This window comes from Melanostigma gelatinosum (assembly GCF_949748355.1).
Source record: "Melanostigma gelatinosum genome assembly, chromosome: 8".
Classification (NCBI taxonomy): Eukaryota; Metazoa; Chordata; class Actinopteri; order Perciformes; family Zoarcidae; genus Melanostigma; species Melanostigma gelatinosum.
In genome coordinates, this window is record NC_136641.1 from 11,277,910 (window position 1) to 11,299,887 (window position 21,978).

Genomic DNA, 21,978 nt, shown 5'->3' on the forward strand with positions numbered 1-21,978 from the left:
GTTTACTTGTGTACTTCATATGTATTGAGACCTGTCAATCATTTTGAGGATGGCCGCAGGTTTCAGTCGTGTGTTCGGGCGGTGAGGCCACTCTTCATTCCTTCAAATCGATTCAACTTTGTGCACACGAGCAGAGAATATGATGCAGGAGTCTATGCTTGCGTTGTATTTTTCAGGTAGGATGTGGCTTGCTCAAAAAAGCCTGCAAAAGTCATAAGCACTGAAGTAGAAACAGAAGTTTAGAGGTTTATCTGCTGTTTGTTTCACTGTTCAAAGCACGTTTTGGTTGTGTCGCGCAAATATCGGCCACATTGTTGAATTTAACATGAATCTTAACGTGAGAATTATTCAGCAAAACATTAAATATATCAATAAACCATACTTAAGATTTTCAAGCAGCATTGTCATTAAAAAAACAACCACACATGGGATGATCAGTTTGGTACAAGCCCAGCTTGTACGTACAGTAATTATTTGTTCTCTTGTAAGAAATCTAGTATTAGTGATATGAGCATATGGCTGTCAGACTTCAAAGTCAACGAGTGATAAGACATGTTCACTATGCAAACCCAAATTGAAAACGGTTATGTAAATATTCTCATCTGTTAGTGAAAACACTGGAATGTTTTAATTATTTTCATGTTGCTCAAATACTGACCGGTAAGATTAAAAACCCTCACAGTGTTGTGTGACATAAGTGATCTTGAAAAACATAAAGTCATTGAAAATAACACCAATATGACATTAGACGTGTGAATGTAGCATGTAAATGTTTTCACACACTCGCCACAACTGTGTACCACATGGTTATTAATGATGTCAGTCACAGTTTTGTACTCCTCCAGCTTCAGACTGGGACATAAGTGATGGTTTCTATCTGTTCTGCCAGACGCTGCTGTTCCCCATCCTGGCTGGTTCACTCAGGAGTCTCTCTCGTCTGTCCGAGTACGCCGGTCGGCCCGGCGGCAGGAGGATGTAGTGCGTAGCGCTGGCCTTCCTGCCGTCCTTCACAATGGGAACAATGCAGGGGGAAAACTGAGCTGCAGGTGGCACCCTTTCGTTCTGCTGTCTCTGCAATGCCTTACTCACATAATTTGGGTTAGCAGCAAAACTCTGTGTGGCAGGCATCACTCCGTTGATATAAATTGGAAGGCTCTTGGGGCTCGGGGTACGTGGTGGGCAGGGTGGGACTAAGGGGACCCTTGGAGGTATTTTGGGAGGCTTGTCTTCCTCGCTGGAGCTCACAGTCTTTGAGAGAGCAGGAGGCTTTGGCGGGATGGGGATACGAGGAGGGATTAGCGGCCTGTCCGTGGGGCAGGCTGAGGCGCTGCTGTGGACAGGCTGGGAAGCAGGGCCTGAACAGGGAAACCGGAGTCTGTGTTGGTCTGGCTGTTTGCTAGACAAATCATCCCCGACTGCTGACGCCACATGCTGGTGGTGTTCTCTCTGGGCAGCTAGTGCCCAAAAGCCGCTTCCTCTGCCGGTTGGTCTGTGCTCTCTGCTTGGCCACGAGAAAGCCACGGAGCCGGTCCCCGCACCACCAGCCCGCCACGAGCTCTCCTGGTAGGCGTAATTCACCTGGCCGAAGTCTCTGTTCGTGCCCCTGCACATGGCCTTGGGACAGCTTTTGGGCAAAAGGCGCCGTCGGTCACTGGTAAAAAACTCCACCTCACTATCGGCGGCCTCATCAGACATGACCTCCTCAGGGTCAGGCAGAGGCGGCAGGGGTTTGGCTTCTCTCTGGTGGACCCCAACCGTCCGTCTCTGGGAAGAAGGGACCACCTGGTCTCCCTCATGAGGCCGTAGCGTGTTATCAGACACTAGGCGGTACGTATCAGAGTAGAAAGGAGACTGGGAGATGTTGCCTGGGAAAAGGAAAAACAATCGGGTATTAAACAACCGTCTTAATGAAATCCTAAATTGAACTTTACGCCGAGAAACCGTTGCTTTGCCGTTCATGGTTTTGCTATCACTGTTGTTTCCTTCACTGCAGAAACAATTCTCAGAGGAGGAAACATGGAAAACAACTTCCAATGAGAGAACAACTTTAACTAGAGTGTAGTGATGGCGTAGGAGGGAGAACATACCGGGGGGAGTGGGACACCCACTCTACTTAGAAAATAAACCTCCTGTTTTGCTGAAGGTATCTTTTGGGAAACGGGATTAAAAACATGTTGAAAACAACCGCTTAACCTATCACCGTCTTCGTCGAACATCAGCCACAACACCCTGATTAACGCGGGCTTCGTTATTATCTGCAGCGCAGGCCATAATCTTAACGGAGCTTCCCATAACTTTCTCGGTGGAAACATCCGACGTGCCCCAGACTGCAGGAACAGCTGGTGACCAGGGAGCAATCGCTTCCCCTCCTCCTTGACTCCGTTCTCCGCTCCCTCTGCTACACAGCTCAGTCCAGCGATGACAAACTCGCCATAACCCTGTCAACACGCTGTTTTATTCCTTAAACAGGGTTTGAACTCTGGTTTGTCCAGCCAGGGCAGAGTAGAGAGTTATACCGTCAAAATAAACTCGTCAATTTTGTCAACGTTAAGAAAATGTATGATTTAGTACAGCACAACTTCTACACACTGTTCTTTCACAATTCAAAAAGATTTCAAAAAATACAGGGTCAAAAAATATTTCCGACCTGTAATTTGCTGTAAAATATTATGAGTGTTTTAATTGAATTCATTTTCACAGGTAACTGATAATCATGTGTACTGTGTGTGTTTGAACACATGCTCCTTTCTATCTCAAGGTTTAACAGTTAATTATAATGTAGATCACACAAATCTAAAACAGGTTGTAGTAGCAATTCATTTTCAAAAAGCATTGCTCCAATTATCAATATTTACAGATGAATGTTATTATTACAATATTCATTTGGAAATTTGAACTGAGATTCTTTCAAATTCACACAACATTTAAACTATCACAAGTGTCACATGCATCCAAGTTAACTGAACCGGTTGCTGGTTGTCAATCTGTTTCCCTTGTAGTCAATTGATAATAATTGACATGTAAAAACAACAACACGTAAAAGACTCACAGTTAAGTTCCTTCTCCATTTGCTGCTGTTGAAGCTCCGTCAGGTTTTGTTCCATGTCAGCACTCAGGCCAAAACACTCTCTGCAACACAAGAGAGGTTGAGACATCCGTACAGAGCTGTGCATGTGTGTAAATCATTCCTACACATAACCTGTCACGAGTAAGTCATTATGCATGTGAAATAACAAGCATGACATATGCTTCCACAGAACACATGTTCTGCTCTCCTCCATGTTTTTACATCATGTAACAGCATTGCACATTCTCTCAACCATTTTCTTCTGTATGTAAAACTTCTTTTGCATATCTGTGAACCCTGATAGCGGGATCCCTCCAGGCTTTCCTTGTCCAGTGTGAAGGGTCAAGCAACAGAGCACGTTGTGTGTTATACAGATTGCAAAGGTAGATTTGTGGTTTGTGGCTATTTAAATAATAAATCGCCAATATGATGGATTCCGATCACAGACACATGAGGATTTTCTCTGGGGATAAGTCAATGCAAGCGGGTATGTTTGTTGTTACATGTATAAAATCTTATATATTTGTTTTTGGATGCTGACGTGAAGCACTGAACTCATTTCTATGAGATATTTTTCTTTCTGTTACATATGAAACATGATCAAAATAACACAAAAATAATCAGATAAATACTAATCAGTTTTTTTGTGCCAAGTATTTAACATGAATCGTGCCAGAATTATACTCTTGATCTTGTTTGATGGAAGTTAAAGACGTTTGCGTACCTGTTCAGGTCATGTTGTCACCAGTAGTTATTCTGACTTCCAGCCATTTTCTGGCAGAAATTTTGTTCTGGAAAAGCATGAAGGTGTGTTTGGTATCTGAACACAGCTCCATCGAACCCATCACGGCTTCATTCTAGCCAGCAGACAGCTGTTGGAGAAAACCAGAAAACCAGAGTATTAGTGGATTCACCTGGCTATTTTTCCATGCGTAACAAGAAACTTGTACATTCACATCTAGTTGTAGCAGGTGTGTCAGGTCAGAATTAGGCTTTAAACAAAAGAAAACAGGAACAAAACTTCAACATTTGGCTTTTGCATTACATCACTGCTTGTATTTGTTCCGGTCACACCTTCGCCAGTGTGAACTGGCCATGAACAGGGCATATAAACAGTGCACATCTGGAGTACAACCGCATCCAGCACAACCAGCTGCACGCACTCGTCTTACCAGCCAGGTCAACGGTCAGGACAGATATATTCTACAACAAATACTTCTACGCTAGAAACACAAAAACATTTACCACCTACGGATAAATCATTATATCCATCTTGTGTCTTGTGTGTAAATTACGTACAAACTTACATTCCTGAAACCCTCCCATCATTTCAGGTGAGCTTTTAAGAAATAACAGTCACAACAAAAGGCCAGTAAATGACTTGCGTCTGCTCGGGCAGCTGCCATGTGTGTGTCTCTTTGTGGGTCCAGCTTAAAGCCATTTGTCTGATGAGCAGGCTGTTGCACAACCTCTGGGTCAGATGTGGGAGGGCAGCAGTGCTCGTCGCCCTCCTTCCTCTCTGTGACCATGAAACCCTGCAGTATCCGCCCTTACAACAGGGGCTAATTGTGCAGCATTCCTGTGTTACTGCATGAGAAACTCCACCACTGAGACACACGTACGATATTAGGTATTGCCTGAAATATGCTACTATCTGCTGAGTAATGGAAAAAAGTGTTGTTTCATTTTGTATTGAATTAATAAAGCTTAAAGAAAGACAAACACCAACTGGCATCCCCTTTACGTGGAGGTCACGGTCATCCTCAGAGATTGATATGGAACTTGAGGGCCGATAATGATGATATCAATAATTTTCTTTTTGTTGTGACGGATATGCTAGTCATCCTGCTTTTATGTGACAGGAGACGCTTTGCTTCCTTGCTTTACTCACAAGGTGGAGGGTCAAAGATTTTGTTAAAGAGACCGCTTGACAACTGAAGTGGTTTAAAACTGAGCGATGCCCCAGCAACCGTCAACAAGCAAAGTATTCATTCCCTCACAGCTTCCAGCAGGGATGCTGCTCAAAACATGTGGCCCTTTGTCAGTTGTCACATACAGTTGACATTAATGCAATTTGACCACTGCATTTAACCCATAAAAACAATATTTGTTACGCAAATCCATCTGCTTCATGATCATAATCACCTACATTTCAAAATGAAATGCAAACACCGAAAGGAAAATACACTGTAAATGTCTGTTCCTGACTATAGAATTGAACCACGCAGCAATTCTCCAGCAAACCACTAATTAGTAACCTCCCTCCTTCTCGCCCGGAGGGCAACTCAAGATCTCAATTTCACTATCACACTACAATCTTATCCTTCAAAGTCCTGCTCTGTTTCATGTCACTGACAGGCCGACAGTTGACGTGGGAAGCAGCGCATGCATAATGCAACACAAACCCCACCACAAACAAAACAGTGACTCCATGCGTCCATTTGAATATTTATGTCATCCCTAAAACAACCGACTGTTGCGTCATTTCCGCCAGTGATCCTCGGAGATGGAAGACGCTGAACAATTATGAATTCTACCGGCAAGTACTCAGTGTCCATGAATGGAGCCACTCTCGGCCATGAATGGGGCTTTGTGTCACTTTGGTGCGCAGTGAAGCAAGCCTGAAAATACAAGTGAACTCTCCCATGAGGTTAGGACTGAAGATACGCCATGGAGACAAGCTGACATGGCCAAGGTATGAGCCTGTGCCACAAATTGTGTGACTGGCACCGTTGAAAGGAGAAGCCAGAGGCTGATCAACAGTTTGTTTATCTCATGCAGGAGATGTGCTCTCCGTGGCTGTTCCTACTTCAGTTTTTCTTTACAGGCAATAGGCCATTCACTGACTGGACCTTTACAGACAATTGAATTATGGTGCTGGTATAAAGTATGTGCTTTACATCACATGATTTATAACTTGCCGTTAATTCTGCTGGCCGAGTTACACTCAGAGCTAAGCAGGCCGGACAGAAATCTTACCAAATTCATTCATTGTAAATGTTTCCACCACAATACAAAAAATAAAAAGCCGTAATATGTGACTTCAATTTCTCAACACCGGTATCTGCAGCCTAGATGAATGTTTCTTTAAACAAAAAAAACTAAAGAGACAACTGTAATCGGTTTATTTAAAGGAAGGATATCTAAATTTGTGACTGAGGCTTTCATACAGTTGTATAGTAAGAGTAGTATAGTATCGTTCAATAGTTTAGTAACAACCAGAGCTGTTGCAGACTGTCTACTCTGCATGTATTGGTTCCTAAACGGGTCATGTGTTTGAGGCCTGTGTTGTAGATGTGACCGGGCCATGCCTGATGGATGCAGTTGATTTCACCATTCACGTCCCCTGATCATGACAATTCACTGCACACGGCATGATGGGATAAAAGTGGCATGTGGGGAATAAAGTAGTTTGTAGGTTGAACAAAACATAGAAAATAAAATGCAGATTTAGTTCTCTCTGTCATTTGCAAAAACATTGATCTTTCATCCTTTGAGTGTGTAGTTATTTTGTTATTGTAGTTAACAGCTGTGACATGAGAATATTTGATATTTTTACATTATAGGCCCATGTTGTTGTATCTCTAAAAGACCTGGCCAATATATGCCACACACCAACACGGCCAACTTTACAGCATATGGGCCTATTTCTAAAAGAAAAAGTAATATCTTTGAATTTCTTTCTAGTTTATATTTTCAGCAGTTTGTTTGGATATTAATAATTTCAACACTGTTCAGATTTTTAAGAGCCATATTTGGCTTAAAGCTAATTCGTTAGGTGTTGTTGGCAGAAAAGACAAAAATGACATTGAGCTGATTCTCATTTCCTCACAGCCTGCAGGTGGGGAAGCCAGGTGATGTCATAGGAAATTTTCCAATTTGTGAGTTAGTGAGTGACTGTAATTCTGACTCAGTAAAGATTAATATTTATAGGTTAAACTATTTAGAGCTATTCGAAATTGTATTTCCTCGAGCTAATTTATATCCAGCTTTCAAATGTGACTACTTGTCAAAGAATTACATTTAAAAATGAAATTATTAAGCTGAGAGAGCTCATCATTTATAATGGGTAGGCAACAATCTGGTGAGGCAACAATTAAAAACATAAATTCAATATTGTGAACAATGTTTAACAACTTTATTTACATTTTAGAGTAGTCTCACTAACTAGCCGTTTCTTACTGATCACAATATATATTCAGCAGTTCCTTTAAATGGATCAATATGTAGATACATACATATGCTATATTTATGTAAACATAATTGACAAGTATAGTTACAGCACATGTGCAGAACAAGTATATAGAAATAGACTAGATAGATTGATAGACAGACAGACGGACGGACGGACGGACGGACGGACGGACGGACGGACGGACGGACGGACGGACGGACGGACGGACGGACGGACGGACGGACGGACGGACGGACGGACGGACGGACGGACGGACGGACGGACGGACGGACGGACGGACGGACAGACAGACAGACAGACAGACAGACAGACAGACAGACAGACAGACAGACAGACAGACAGACAGAGATAGATAGATAGATAGACAGACAGATAGATAGATAGATAGATAGATAGATAGATAGATAGATAGATAGATAGATAGATAGATAGATAGATAGATAGATAGATAGATAGATAGATAGATAGATAGATAGATAGATAGATAGATAGATAGATAGATAGATAGATAGATAGATAGATAGATAGATAGATAGATAGATAGATAGATAGATAGATAGATATTTAAAACGATTTCAATTTGTCATCAGTAGAATTAAAATGTTATCAATTTATTCATATCAAATTGGACTGAACTCATCACACTAACTCCACCATTTCGCCTTCAGCACGACTTCAGCGCCCACTAGCGGCTGACCGTGGATCGGCCGAGCAGTCCAGGACTCACACATCCCCAGATGCGACTTCACTTGGCGGACATCGAGGAACCGGTCAAGAGAGCAGCCTGTCCCGCTGCTCACAGACAAATAACCCGGACAGACGAGCTGAATCGGTCAACACAGTTCAACCCGAGGGTGTTCACGGAGAAACAACAAACGGTCACGGTAACTTCGGACCAGCTGGACGCGTCTCCCGAGTCTCTTCTTAACGTTCAGTTCCGCGCGAGGAATAGGATCCAATTAGCAGGCTCCCCCGTTCACGTTAAACACTGCCTCTGGTTGCCCAGTTTTAAGTCACTCATCATTGTGATAGCTATTAGGAAGGAGAGTCTTACCATTAAAACGGCATTAGTCCATCACGTAAAGCCGGGTCGGTCGACCTGTTCCTGTCCAGTGAGAGAAAACCAACAGGCGAGTACGAGTCAGTCTCTCAGTCCAACCTGAACCATGTGCAATATCCCTCCTCTGTCAACAAGCCCGGGAGGAGGTTAAACTCGTTTAGTCAGCGTGACGCGGGTTTCCACATCTCCTTATACACCCTCACAGCACCCCGACAGCGTGACTGTAACTCCTCCCAAGTCCGTCTTAACGGGAGAAAATCCCCCTCAAGGATAAAAAAAGAAACATAAGGAAAAATAAAACATTGTTAGGAAAAGTAGTTTATGGCTTATAAACCAGCAGAGGTGGAAAACAACTACGTGTGTGTGTGACTTGTACATTAGGCTACTTGAACATTCACATTAACTCTATTTTCAGCTGGACATATGATATTTTATTTTATTTGTATTTCGTTTAAACAGACAACTCTAGTCACTTAGTTTACAGATTTAATTTACAAAACACATGATAGTTTGTAGGCTTTGTTCTTGTTTAAACTAGAAAGCAGTACAGAAAAGGTTCTAATCAGCTATATTCTAACCAGCTGCAACATTAAAATGCTGCTTGTACATTAAGACATCCCCAATAACAAGACAACAATACTTTGATAACATTTGCTGCTATATTTCTGTACTTTTACTTACATCCAGGATTTTGACCAGAGATGGAGGACAGGATGTGAATACGTCCTCCACCACTATAAACCAGAGAAGGTGGATTCTCAGTTCAGAATATGGCTCAGATGAACTCATACTCAAACAGAAACTCACTCCAAGTGCAGCTGTTATCGTGTGTGTCCTCACTCCCAGTGAATTTGGGAAATCAATGATAGACATGCGACTATTTCAAGTCTGTAAATCCAACAAAATTGCAATATTATTGAGGGCTTTTAATAGAATTAGCATTTAATTAATGTTAATTAATGTTCATCAGTCAGATTTCCAGTTTTACAAACAACGTTTCCCGTGCAACAAGTTACGGTCAAATAGCAACAATGCCCAGGGATGCCCAGAATTATACTAATATCATTTTATCTGCCTTGTGTGTTGACTGTTTGGGAAATTGCCCTTCATAAGGCAGTAAACAATTTTTGGACTGACCTGTGTGGGAGTCAGAGAGTGTGTGGGTGGCTTTTGGCGTGCAGTACAATATACGACTGATAGAGAAGAACACGTAAAAGATTATGGTGGATGTGGACTTGTTCTGAAGCCTGGATGTCACATTGGAGTTCACTGTCTGTGTTTGTCTACACCCACACTGAGAGAGAACGAAGGACAATACAGGAGGCCATTTACTGGAAAATAACAGGGAAGTGAGGTCAGGCCAGACCACACTGAGCCGACAGTCTTCCTCCAGACTGCTAAATGATATTTTTACTGTCGTTACAATACAAACAAAGCCTCGGGCAAATAGACACATTAAATATTGTAAAGTGCTGAATAAAATAACCACCTCGTAAAAGTGTACGAGCGACGCCAAACGACCCTGTGACCCCCCGCCTCCTTCTATCCTAGTGTTATATTTTTCCACTGTTTTAATACTCCAATAAAATCCTTATAGGGTCATATATGGATTAAGGAGTGCCTTATACCTATATGCCTACTGTCAATTACAAACCCATAAAATAAATACACCACATGTGCTTCTATTGCTGCAATCATCAACTGTTCCTCTTCCACCAACATAATTTGTTTGCTTAAAGGAATACTCATACTTTTTAGCAAATAGGCCATTTGATCCACTTCCTGTGGGGCAATGACTGATATCACATGTGGTTCCAGTGTGACTTAAAGGTGAAACTCCTGTTGGTTTTTCACGCTGCACCCAACCAATGTAAGGCTTTGTCTTCGAAAGGTAATGGTGCAACCTACACCTGAATAATGTCAAGCCCTTTTAAGGTCTCAGCGACTTGTCCTGTTCCGTTGTGTAGAGGTGAGCCGGCACCGTACACATTGAAACTTTTTGCCGCCGGGGCTGTGCTGCTGTTGCTCCGAGGCCCTCCGTGGGCGCTTGTGGTGACCCAGGATGCTCAAAGCTGTGGGCGTTGTTGACGGGGTGGGCCAGTCTCCCACAGGGGAGGTCAAGTCATTTCCTGCTTTGAGAGACCTCCATCCCTCACAGCTGTCAGTGCAGTCAGAAGCCCACCTCCCACATCTGTAACCCCCCCCCCAGATAACCCCTGAAATAAGAAATGTCTCCGAAGATAAATGTCTGCCCACCATTCAACAACGTCTCAAGCTGGAATAGGAAAGAAAAGTAAGTAGGTGTTAACAAACGTGTTCTATGGTAAATACATTTGTGTAGGTTGATGTTCTGACATGGTGACACAGGGAATTCTCTTATAGAGGAACCAGCTGTGTACAAACATGTAATAGTGATTAGAGCCCCGTTACAGACAGACGAGCCTGCTGCTGTTTTCAAAGTCACGGTCCACCAGTCTTATGTTTGAGTTTCACATTCCTGTTATTTGTCACTCCTCTTGTTAGAGGTTGTGACGAATAATGAGACGTGTATCACATACGTTTATTCGATGTAAACTTTTAAAATGAGACTGTTATGGAAATATGTCTCAGTTGTTGTGTAACAAGTTAAAATGTGTCTCCATTAAAAGAAGAGGTCTTGAGTCGATGATTAAACTCTGTAATAGGGCACCGGAGCTGAAACAAGGGGCATCGTCATCCAACTCCGGAATGACGTTGCAGCAATTGTGTAAGACCAGAGAGAATTGCTCATGAAAGACATGCAAATTGAACTTCTTAGCTACCGCCCACTACTTCCTTCAGCCTGACGTGTAACACTCATGTTTGATGTCATTTTTTTAGACTGCCAGAGAGTAATGTCGCCACATCGCTTTTATGAATTAGGGATAAATAGGTTTAGAAAAGTCCTGAATGAGCAGCATTCATTCAGACTTGTATCACTGCTGTGGGCAGAGTTTTGTGTGATTTGAAAAACACACCCTTCGTTTAATCTTCTTTAAGTTAATGGGTCTGCGGTTGGGTCTGACAAGACGGAGGCGGCAGGGAGGAATCGGGCTCCTCAAATGTCTGAGTGGGCTTCGCATCGTGGCCTTTGACCTCAGCCTGTGAGGAGACAGCTCAGTTATCAAAAGAACCAACAGCCACCTGGAGGAAGAGGAGGACGGGCTGAAGAATGATGTTTGTGCTGCCTTTGATCGTTGGCTCGTTCAGGAACTGACTTCGATGGCCAAAAGGAAATACTCTCTGTGAAAGAAAGCTATTCTCATCAGATGTTAAATTAATTGATACAAACTACACTACAGGCCGCTAGTGTGCCCTGTGAATGAAATGTAGCTACAAGCATATGAATGGATTAGAGGTGGAAAACACACACACACACACACACACACACACACAAACACACAGCTTTATGTGTAGTGGTGCTATCCTTATAGAAGGACAATAAATACTTCTTTCCCCCAGGGCACCAACAGAGAACAACAAAACAGTGGGCAAAGAAGCGAGAGGAAGTGGCAAGGGTTAGAGTGATTTAAACCCTGTGACATCGGATTTCATGGTGACAGCTTCAATGAGTGGCGGAGACTCGAGCATGAAAGGAGCGATTCTTTCCCAGGATGCAGCATTGCAGGCCGGGGCAGCTTCCCTTTCCCGTGAGTTCAGGCCTCAATGTGGGCAGAGGGTCCACAGGCCCAGCAGGAGGCCTTCCACATCCCTGTGAAGATGATCTACAGCTCATTAAGGAATTCACTTCAACTGATTGAGGGTGAAGGAAGGAGAAAATAAACTGTATATGAAAGGAATCTGACTTTTTAAAAAATATTATCCTCAGTATCAACTCTCTCAGTCAAAAAAAAAATGATTTGTTATCGCGAACACACAAGGTTGCATCATTGTGTGACAGGAAGACCCTGTCAATATTTGCTTGTCTTCGCAGTGGTCACAACCTGTTCCGAGGGCAAAGTCTTTTTGAACCACATGACAAACGCGGTCACCTTTCTGGAGGGCAACGGAAAATAGCCAAGTTCGGTAGTATCGTTGGTCGACTGCTGATTATTTACCATGTGTGCGTCCACGTCATGAACTCTATTGTGCAGAGCAGCGAGGGGGGGGGGGGGGGGGTCTGTGTTTTTACTATTTACAGATTTCTTTTCAGTATGATGTCTCTTAGTGTGCATTTCCTCACAACATAGCTCAGAGTCCTGAGACATGACAAAGTCATTCTTTCTTTTTTTCCCCTCACCGTATCTCTCCTCTCACTCCCACCTTCTTCCCTCTCTCACCTAACTTACTCCCGCTCCATCATTTCCTGTTGAGTCACCGGCAGAGCCAGACTGCACCATGTTTTACAGTTTACTGCTCCCTTCCTTGCTTTCCTCCTCCACTTGCCTGATCACAGATGCCCGTGTGTGTGTGTGTGTCTGTGTGTGTGTGTGTGTGTGTGTGTGTGTGTGTGTGTGTGTGTGTGTGTGTGAGAGAGAGAGAGGGAGAATAACCATTATAACATTATAATAGTCCTCCAGCAGATAAGTCCCAAAGAATTTATCTCTTTGGATAATGTTGTCTATATTGCCGCTGGCTGTTTGAGGCGGTATCCTAAGTTAAGTGTCACTTGAAGTGACGCTGTGGTGAGGTGGGACGCTGCGTAAACGTAGGCAGTGCGTGCCTGTGTGAGGGTGTATGAGGGCAGGGCTCAGAGAAACGAAAGGGCTCTGTGGTGGACTGGTTGAGTCATTCAGAAATGCAGCTGCTGACTCAGTTTGCAAACTTGTCTCCAAGAGCACGTCGCAAACTCTATCTGGCATATTGTGTGCGTGTGTCTGATCTGTACTTGTCCAAACCTCTTATAGGGAACGCCTCGAGGTTGATTTTTCTTACTCTGTGGAAAAAAAAAGAAAAAAAAGCAGACAGGTGTTAACATTATTTATTTAGCTTTCAATCTGTCAAACACTATATGCTTGTGGTTTGTTCAGAAACCGCTCAAAGAAATGAGCAAACAGATTAAATCAAATGGAAAAGAGGGCTTTGCTTTGAAGGAGTGTCCTGGCAGGAGGTCAAAGTTTTTCTGTGATTCAATCATTTCGTCATGTGTTCAGCTTTCTTCACACACCCTTCTTTCCACAGTAGTCTAATAACTGTGTCAGTCCAACCATCAACACAACGTGATCCATCTGGGAGTATGGACTCTGGGACACACTCCAGAATTAGTCATCCTGGATGTGTTGCAAGGTCCAATAATGGTGTGCTGTTGTTGACATTATTACGTTCAGAGGGTAATTAAGAGGGACACCTCCCTCCGTGATGGAATGTCATTTCATGATAAAATTGTGGAGCTGTTTGACCGGAGTGTGATGCAATAGAGTAATATCTGTTCACCATTACTTGTTTGAATACTATTACAATACAACTGAGGGTTGTAAAAATATATATATGTAGAAAGAAAAGAACACAATGATGGCCAGAACAACAAGCAGCAGTTGCTTCTAAAAAAAGATACCTGCAGGCATTAAGTGGCTTCCTTATCTAAATAATTGCTCATGTAGCGTTGAAAGGCATCTTCAGTTCTATGTTTTCAGATTTGCCTGAGGCATAACTTGTTTTTATCCTCTGTAAGTGTCACATATTTGTCCAAACATTGTGTGTATTTATGTGCTTGTGTGTCTGTGATCAGACGAGAGATCAATCGGCTCCAGGATGAACAAGAAGTGCAGTTGTAGCCGCTGGACTGATGCGAGTGTTGTTCAAGACCTCACTGCCATGTTGGCCCGTAGAGACAGAAGAGATGAAGAGCTGGATGCAGAAAATGGCCACGTGGCTTCTTTGAAAGACCAGGTGAAGTGTGTTTTGTGTGTGCCATGGACCATTGAGTGCAGCACAGTGAATTTCTCTTGTTTTTCTGACCACAGGTGAACCTACTTGTTTGCGTTTGTCTTCAGATTTTAAAACTGGAGAGGAGGTTGGCAGGACAGAAGACCGGTGGGGGAACTACACACAGTATGAGCTTAATAAAAAACACCCGCTGGACAGAAAGCAAACTGTACAGGGTTAGTGTTACACAGATAGTGTTACACAGATAATTCACTTCACCAAGACGTCACTGGTCCAACTCCACCACGACACCTGCAACTATTAAACACAACCATTAATTACGTTAGGTTTTCTATTCTAGGGTCGCAAATGCCTCGATACGAGGATGACCAGGAATGGAGAGTTGAGGGAGGAGCTGCAGGCACTGCAGGTGGAGAAGAAACAGTTTCTACACGTTCAGTCTCATCTGGAAAAGGTACGATTACTTAACATCAGTCAGATATTAAATTCATATTTAGCTGCTGCTGCTGCTACATCCGGCCAATATGTAGCAACTGGAGGAAGAGATGCCAGAATGATGCTTCCAATCCTCTTACTTTTAGATCTTCTTGACTGTACAACAGAAGATTGAACACCATTCCCAAAGCTAGAGAGTTTTGGGAACAGTGCCACACAAGACATGGCTGTTAATAGAAGAGATGTTTTGATGTGGGATGGCCAGTGAAGGGGTTTTAAAGGGATTCATATTTTGATATAGACAGTTAATTGCATTATCTCATCCAGGAGCTGCATGCAATTCGCAAGACTATTTCTAACCTGAGGACGAAATGCACTGAAGCCTTCAACGCCAGGTAAATCCTTCTGCAGCACTCTGAATCTAGACCCAACCTTCCTTAAATGTCTTAATATCTAATGGCGGACATCATTAAGTGATAACAAACAAGGAACGCATGAGAGCAGACTTCATTTGCTGAAGTTATTCAGCTGAGGCACACTTGCATATGTCTGCTTACTGTTTACTTGTACTATTTGTTTCATAGATTTGTAAAGATGAAGTACATCCACTCTGTATAACTGTTTGTTTGTTACATATTCATGGCTACACCTAGTGTGATGAGCCAGGAAAGACAGAGGACGCTGATGGACCAGAGTGCTAAGGATGTGGCTCGTTACACCAAAGAGAGGGACAACCTGTTTTTTTGCAGCAACTTTGAGGTTTTCATCGATATAAAGGCTCTTGTACGCAACAACCAGGACAGCGACCACAGGAAAGGTGACGATTATTCTCATGCTTTGAACACAAGATTAGTTTAGGCACCTAGTCTCCTGTGACCAAACTATGTCACGCATTTGAACGAGTCAGAATATTATTTTAGTTCTTAGTTTCAGCTATCTGAGTACAAAGTTCTGTCATCCTGATTTTCTCAGTTCTCAGTCTTTTCCAGTCATTATGTGCTTTAGCATTGTTGCTCTGATATAACGCTGAATTTTGAGATTTTTCTAGTCCTAGTCCACAGACCGTTTTATACAACAAACCAGTCACTCCAGTGTTTTTGTCAAACTGTATTAGTTTACCTCTAATCAAGTGGACTAGCGACACCTTGTGTTTGACAGGTGTTACTGCTTGACTAATTAATGTCTGACAGAATACAAAAAGAGAAGGTTTTTCTGTTGTTACTTATTTTTTACATTTCTGAACACACACAATTAATTATTTTGATTTCATATTACAATATTACTGCAGTAAAGCCAAACTACGCATGTTTCTGTGATTTCAGTCCTGCTGAGCTTTTTTTTTGCATGTTTAAGAATTTTCTTTATCTAATCATTTTGAATCAACATGCCACTTTAAATACCTGCCTTAAGTAAGCTGCTAGTTAATATGCTGGAGCTCTGTAAACTAAGACTAATTTTCGTTGAGAAGAGACGATCTCCTGATACTGCTCCAAAAGAGGGCGAGTATATCGGAAAAGATTTCTCCATTTTCTTCAAAATGAAACAATCAAACGTGTGAAAAATGATATGTTCAGTGATTGTTTACAGCACTGAAGTCATGAATCTCTGCTGGCTTACATGTACCGGCAGATGATCAAACTTGTCATGGAATGTAACCGTCAGATTCAGAGGAGGAGGAAGACGGACACACTGACCTGATGTTAACAGACGAAGATGCTCCTTAGAGCCACTGGAAACAAGTTTGTGCTCAGCTTTTACATTTTCTAACAGCTATATTTAGTTTTATGCTTTTTGTGAATGTTTAGATGGACATATGATGGGAAGCTTCAATGGAAGAGTTATTCAAGAGGGAATAACCTGCTTGATTTGGAGGAAGTGGGAGACCTAATGGCATATTTCTGTATATTGCACATTAATGCGCATTAATGTTCACAGGTTATTTAATGTAGTCTCTCCATAGCTCAGTAGTAGTTGTTTTGTTTTACATGTAAGCCTGAGCGTTTCATGGTTCAGGATGTCCTGACATACATTGTGCAGACCGACACAGGTCACAGGTCACATGGTGTGTGGGACGACATTACGAAAAAACAAGGATTTCAATTTCAATGACATAACTTCTGACTGTTAATTATAGGAACACTTTTCATGAACACCACTTAATCAAATGACAACAATATGTCATGCTGAACAACAAATGATCAAGTTCTTGGTTTGGCACTTATAATTAAAAAGATTGAACAGGTTTACTCACCTCAATCAGTCACACTAACAAACAAACACCATTAAAATCCCTGAGGAATATAAAATAAACAATCAGCTTCATTGCACTCCATGATTTGGCCCTCGGTTCAGTAGATTGGTTTAAAGGGAGACACTACAGATGAATAGGGTTAACATTTGAACTCATAGACATAAACATGAAACTTACATTAGGACATTTAAGTTATGTTCAATCCTTCACATTATAGATCGGAATGAAGTGGAGAATTCTAGCTTAGAGGAATGTATTGGAAAATTCCATTCATTTTGCACACTACAGGTGAATAGGGTAAAGAAATGAACTAATTGATACCACCATGAAACTCCATAGTTGATTACTTACATTAAGATTATTCTTTTTTGTATTACAAGTTTTCTGAAAGTTGATGTTTAGATATGCAAATGAAGCATTTATTTTGGTGATTTGAAGAGAAATCTACAGACAAAACCAGTAGTGCAGTACAATTAACACTTACCGGTAGTGTTTGATTTTTTTTTCTTTCCACTAGTCTGAGAGCGTAAAGAGTCTTCCTGGGTGAACTTCTGCTAAGCTTCATTCTAGGGTTTGATTTTTAAGGTCACATCCTTTGAATGTGTTTTTCAGTCGTCTATCTTCGGCCAGCGTCACCACAGTACACCACCCTGCTCTCCAGGCGAGAACGCTCAGCTTCAAACACCAGCAAATGGCTCAGCAGTGTCTCCTCGGGACCCGAACGGATGTGGGACGGATCGTTGTTCTGCACTCAAGAAAACACACACACGGCAAATCAACAATGAAACCGGAAGCTGTACATTGACACGATAAAACAACAGAGAGTATTTATAAGCACTCACAGCCACAGCAGAAATAAAGGCAGCCATAAGGTGGTAGTCCGCTCCACCATGTCCACTCATGCCAAAGTTCCGCGGGGCGTCATTGTGTGCCTTGTGCTTTGTGGATCTTTGGGTCAGAAAGTCAAACACGTGTACCTCATGGCCGTCACAGGACAGCTCCCCCTGTAGAGACACAGGTCATGATATTGGGAGTATTTAACCGATGCGGCCATCTTGAAGTGTGTAACACAGTGTGATTCTGTTGGGTATAACCAGGATACAGTCGTGTAAATGTGGGATTGTGCGTCTAACAGTTTGGAAGAGGCACTTTCAAAATAAAATGCTGTTTTTCTAATTTGGTGTGGAGGAAATTGACTGCACACTCCTTCGATCAAATGTCGTGTAAATGATGATTTTAATGAAGTTCATACTTTTTTAAAAATCTTTTTCCTGCTAGCTTCCTTTTTTGTAGCATTTCTTGTTTCTTCACTTTTAGCATTTCTTGCCCTTTTCTTTTCGGCACATTCCTTCCAGTCCTACCTTGCTGCCATAGATTGTGGTTTTTCGCTTGCATATCTCCTCAGTGAATGCCACCATGGAAAAGGCTGCCGTCAGACCGCCTTCAAACTCCATGTTAACAACCTGGGAGAACCAGATAGATCAACGAGACACGACTTTGTGAATCAGCAGCAGTCCGGAAAAAAAAAATGATCCGACACTACAGTTTATTTTTGTTTATGTTTGATACCACCATCCATACAGGTGTGTCAAGTTTTATTTGAGCATCAACGAAGCTTAATGGGTCAGAGGAGGGTTGTACAGTATGTTGTGCCGTGGAGAATAAGAACCAGTCTTAATATAATACCGGTGTTGTCTAACCTGGTTACTGCAGACGTCGTTGTCACACTCGTAGACACAGCGGCCATATGGTCCGGTCCTCAGGGCCTCAGTTACCGACTCGATGTTTGGGAGCGAGCTCGGACATATGACTGACACGGGCCAGCCAGTGTGACCCTAGTACACACACACACACACACATGAAGTACATGTGAAATCATGTATAGCAACTTCAGTATTATGTTCACATAGACAATTGTTTAAATAATGTGCTGAACCTGTTTCACTCGATTTAAGTAGATTTTGGATGCAGAGTATGGACAGTCTCCTTCTATTGAGCAGTCCAGGCAGCGATTTCCAGCACCTGTTGGCTGACAAAAAAAATAGCAGTGTCATATTTCATACTCATGTGTAGTTTATAACATTCCAGGTTGTTCAGTTCTTTTGATTAGGCGACATGCTGTGAAGAGACCACAGACCTTGTTTTCTTTTCCAAAGTGGCTGACGGATCCAAATGACGACACTTTCACACACCTGCCAAGTACGATCAGCAAAGTTAGTTATTATGAAAAACAGAAAACAACCTCGTCCACCTGAAAGCACGGAGACGTTGGTCTTAATTCTGAGCATGAGACGAGCTTGGAGTTGATCATTGATGGTTGATGGCTCACCTGCGTGGTCCGGCCCAGTGATGTATTAGGTCGATGTCGTGGCACGATTTAGCCAAGAGAGCAAAAGAGCTCTCCGCTTCGTTCCTCCAGCTCCCTCGAACAAAGGAGTGAGCAAAGTGATAGAACCCGACCTGGAAGAAGAGGGTGACGAGACTAATCTGTAACAGTTACGCCTTGATATTTAAAAAAAAAAAGAAAGTACTTTACTTACAGTAAAGAGATTACTGCAGTATTACAACACAGCGGTAATCATTGAAGACAAACCTGCTACTGAGTACACATTTCTCGTGTCTATTTGCATTATTACCGGCTCAAGGTGCTGAATGTGCATCACATCGCCTACGACTCCGGCATCTATCAGTTCCTAGAAACAAAAACAAAAACAACAAGGTCAATTCTTACGTTGAATTTTGTGATTTTCTTCACCACTTCTTTGTTTTTTCTGGAATTGAAAGAATCAAAATAAGCTTCGCTCTCCTTGTTAAAAATTGAATAAAAACTAAATTACAGTTTTCATTTTAAGGTACCCAAATTGACGTCTTTTAACCCCAAACTGTGACCCCTGCCTGGTGGACAAAACTGTCGAATGTTTTCTTAAACAGAAAGTATGACATAAAATGTTCACCTTTATCTTGTGGGTGACTGGATCATACCGGAGAACGTGACCCACGGATAGAATCACGCCACTCTGAGTGCAAGCCTCCACAATTGCTGTGCAGTCTTCGGCAGTCGTCTAATGTCACATGATCACATTGGGGCGTAAGGGAGGAATGAATGCAATCGTAGAAAGGAAAAGAGAGAGAAGGATGTTTTCGTATGTCAGAAACGGACACGAAATACTTTGCGAAGTGCTAGAAAGAAATGTCATCTGAAATGTGATGAAAAACCCAGCATGTATAAAGAAATTACTTTAAAAATCAATCTGTGGGATAACTTCGCAAATATAAATGTTAAAGTTACGCTCTGTCTTATAACGGTTTGTTTATTTACAAAACACTCACTGCCATTGGTTTCTCCAGCAGAATATGGTAGCCCTTCTTTGCAAAGGCCACCGCAGGTTCCTGGGGAACAAAAACGAGTTTAAGAGATGAACTAGCTGAAGAACAATGACAAAGTTAATAACTCAAACAGATAATGAGGTGTGTACACGCATGACTAAAAATTGGGAGTTACACATACATGTAGAATATATTAAGTACATTGTTTGTTTACCTTATGAAGGCGGTCTGGAGTACAAATTAACACGGCATCTGCAAACTTCTCTCTTTCGACGATATTGTGCCAGTCTAGTTTGGAAGGAAAAATAAAAATAAAATAATATATATACAGTATGAGGCAGATATTTTCAAACGGTTCAATGCATTGTTTTCATTTGATGCTCACCTTCAAATATGTTTTCATCTAGAATTTTGTGTTTCTGTTGAAGTTTAGTGCGAGCAAATTTCCTTGGATCAGCTACTCCAACAACCTGAAATAAGGAAACTGACAACTTAAATAATGCTGAAGTAAAGTAGAAACACAACAGAGGAAATCCAAGTAAAAGTCCTGTATTGAATTTAAAAAAAAAATTATGATTCAAATCTATATGAACCTTGATCTGCTCATCTACTTGTACTGTGATATAAATTGATATATTGTACATGTTTCTCTTGTCAATTATCTCATCTTGGATCATTTGGCTCACAGGGACTTTATGGTGCCATATGTTTTTATCACATGTTTTTATCAGTACAGAACACAATCCACAAGAATTACTGATTGCCTCCTTGTTGGCAAGAACAGGCTGCAGGTGCACCCTCTCCTCTACTGACCTGAACGCGTTCAGGGTGGATGGACGCAAACTGGGAGTAGATCTCTCCTCGACAGCCAGCTCCCACCACGATCACGCGGACGGGGGAAGTCATTCTGGCACCCTGTGAACTTTAACACTTTAAATCACAGCTTGTAGACGAACTCCCTACAACGCCTGAGCTATTAAACACTCCTCATTAGACACAGTCTACAATGGGACACCACACCTCCTATGATCTGTTTTCATTTTAATTTACTTCATCTAGTTATCTCGATATAGCGTGGATTGGCCATAATTTGAAGGTGAACTAAATCTGTTTAAATTGAAGGCATATGAAGACAGGCTAGCTCATTAAAACAGTGTTTCTGGAAAAGATGTTATCAGTTCATGCCATGGTTGTTTGTACCTGTTTTGTCCCATACAGCTGTCAAAACCGTCTGTCTGTCTTCTGCGTTGGTCAAATTGTGTCTGAACACCCCTACGAACAACGATGTGTTTGACTCGACCCCTACGAACAGCGATGTGTTTGACTCGTAGGTTTCACTACCACAGCGGAGTTCACTTCTTCGAACAAACAAAGCCAACCGCTAAACAGTCACTTAGTACAACAGCGCCCCCTAGAGGGGGCAGGACGCCCTGATGCATTCACGGCTCCTCGTAAACTAGTATCCCCTCGTAGCTCGTTACAATGTTAAAGAAAACAAAAAAACACATACATTTAGAACTCACACGCCTGGAGGTTAGTGTTAGTCATCTATTTAATATATATGGAAGAGCCAGGCAGCTGGAGCTTTTGTTTTAAAGTTGATTTAAAACAAAAAGCAGAGACGTCAATGTAACATGAGGGGGGTTAAGGTCACATTTGAGTCATTAAGGTCACAGCAGTCACGTGACAGTCGACAGCGATGTAACTTTAGGCTTGGGGGTCTTAAACATCTGTGTTTGCTATCCAAACATTGCTCTGTTCAAAGAGGATCTTCAATCATTTGGTTAACGAGCAGGGCA

General features: G+C 42.1%; 2 protein-coding genes across 3 annotated transcripts; both read right to left on the reverse strand.

Annotated features, from left to right (window-relative positions):
• Positions 1-523: 523 nt before the first annotated feature.
• Positions 524-8,413, reverse strand: errfi1b (ERBB receptor feedback inhibitor 1b). The gene is made up of 4 exons (XM_079274277.1): positions 8,317-8,413; positions 3,792-3,939; positions 3,050-3,129; positions 524-1,865 (listed from the first exon to the last, which is right to left on the reverse strand). Exons 3-4 carry the CDS (start codon positions 3,102-3,104, stop codon positions 874-876), a joined length of 1,047 nt encoding a protein of 348 aa, XP_079130403.1. The 5' UTR covers positions 3,105-3,129; positions 3,792-3,939; positions 8,317-8,413; the 3' UTR covers positions 524-873.
• An 8,173-nt stretch (positions 8,414-16,586) lies between these two features.
• LOC306781483 (putative oxidoreductase YteT) lies at positions 16,587-21,521 on the reverse strand. Of its 2 annotated transcripts, none has more exons than XM_079274357.1 (14): positions 21,380-21,521; positions 20,993-21,101; positions 20,565-20,649; positions 20,394-20,467; positions 20,183-20,242; positions 19,807-19,914; positions 19,489-19,545; positions 19,182-19,312; positions 18,990-19,044; positions 18,789-18,881; positions 18,553-18,687; positions 18,214-18,315; positions 17,695-17,856; positions 16,587-17,597 (listed from the first exon to the last, which is right to left on the reverse strand). In XM_079274357.1, the coding sequence occupies exons 1-14, from the start codon at positions 21,391-21,393 to the stop codon at positions 17,469-17,471; spliced, it is 1,314 nt and encodes a 437-aa protein (XP_079130483.1). In that variant the 5' UTR covers positions 21,394-21,521; the 3' UTR covers positions 16,587-17,468. The 2 variants fall into 2 exon arrangements, with proteins under 2 accessions (XP_079130483.1, XP_079130484.1); XM_079274358.1 differs by having other exon boundaries at positions 20,993-21,094; positions 21,380-21,493.
• Positions 21,522-21,978: the final 457 nt, after the last annotated feature.

What these genes read in the sequence shown, in the direction of transcription:
- errfi1b (XM_079274277.1), bottom strand. Translation starts at nt 3,104, where the DNA reads ATGGAACAAAACCTGACGGAGCTTCAACAGCAGCAAATGGAGAAGGAA. An exon ending in AATGGAGAAGGAACTTAACT is followed by an intron (nt 1,866 to 3,049) that starts GTGAGTCTTTTA and finishes TCCTTTTCCCAG; the next exon opens with GCAACATCTCCCAGTCTCCT.
- LOC306781483 (XM_079274357.1), bottom strand. An exon ending in CTCCAGACCGCCTTCATAAG is followed by an intron (nt 20,243 to 20,393) that starts GTAAACAAACAA and finishes TTTGTTCCCCAG; the next exon opens with GAACCTGCGGTGGCCTTTGC. An exon ending in TGCTGGAGAAACCAATGGCA is followed by an intron (nt 19,915 to 20,182) that starts GTGAGTGTTTTG and finishes ATGTGACATTAG; the next exon opens with ACGACTGCCGAAGACTGCAC.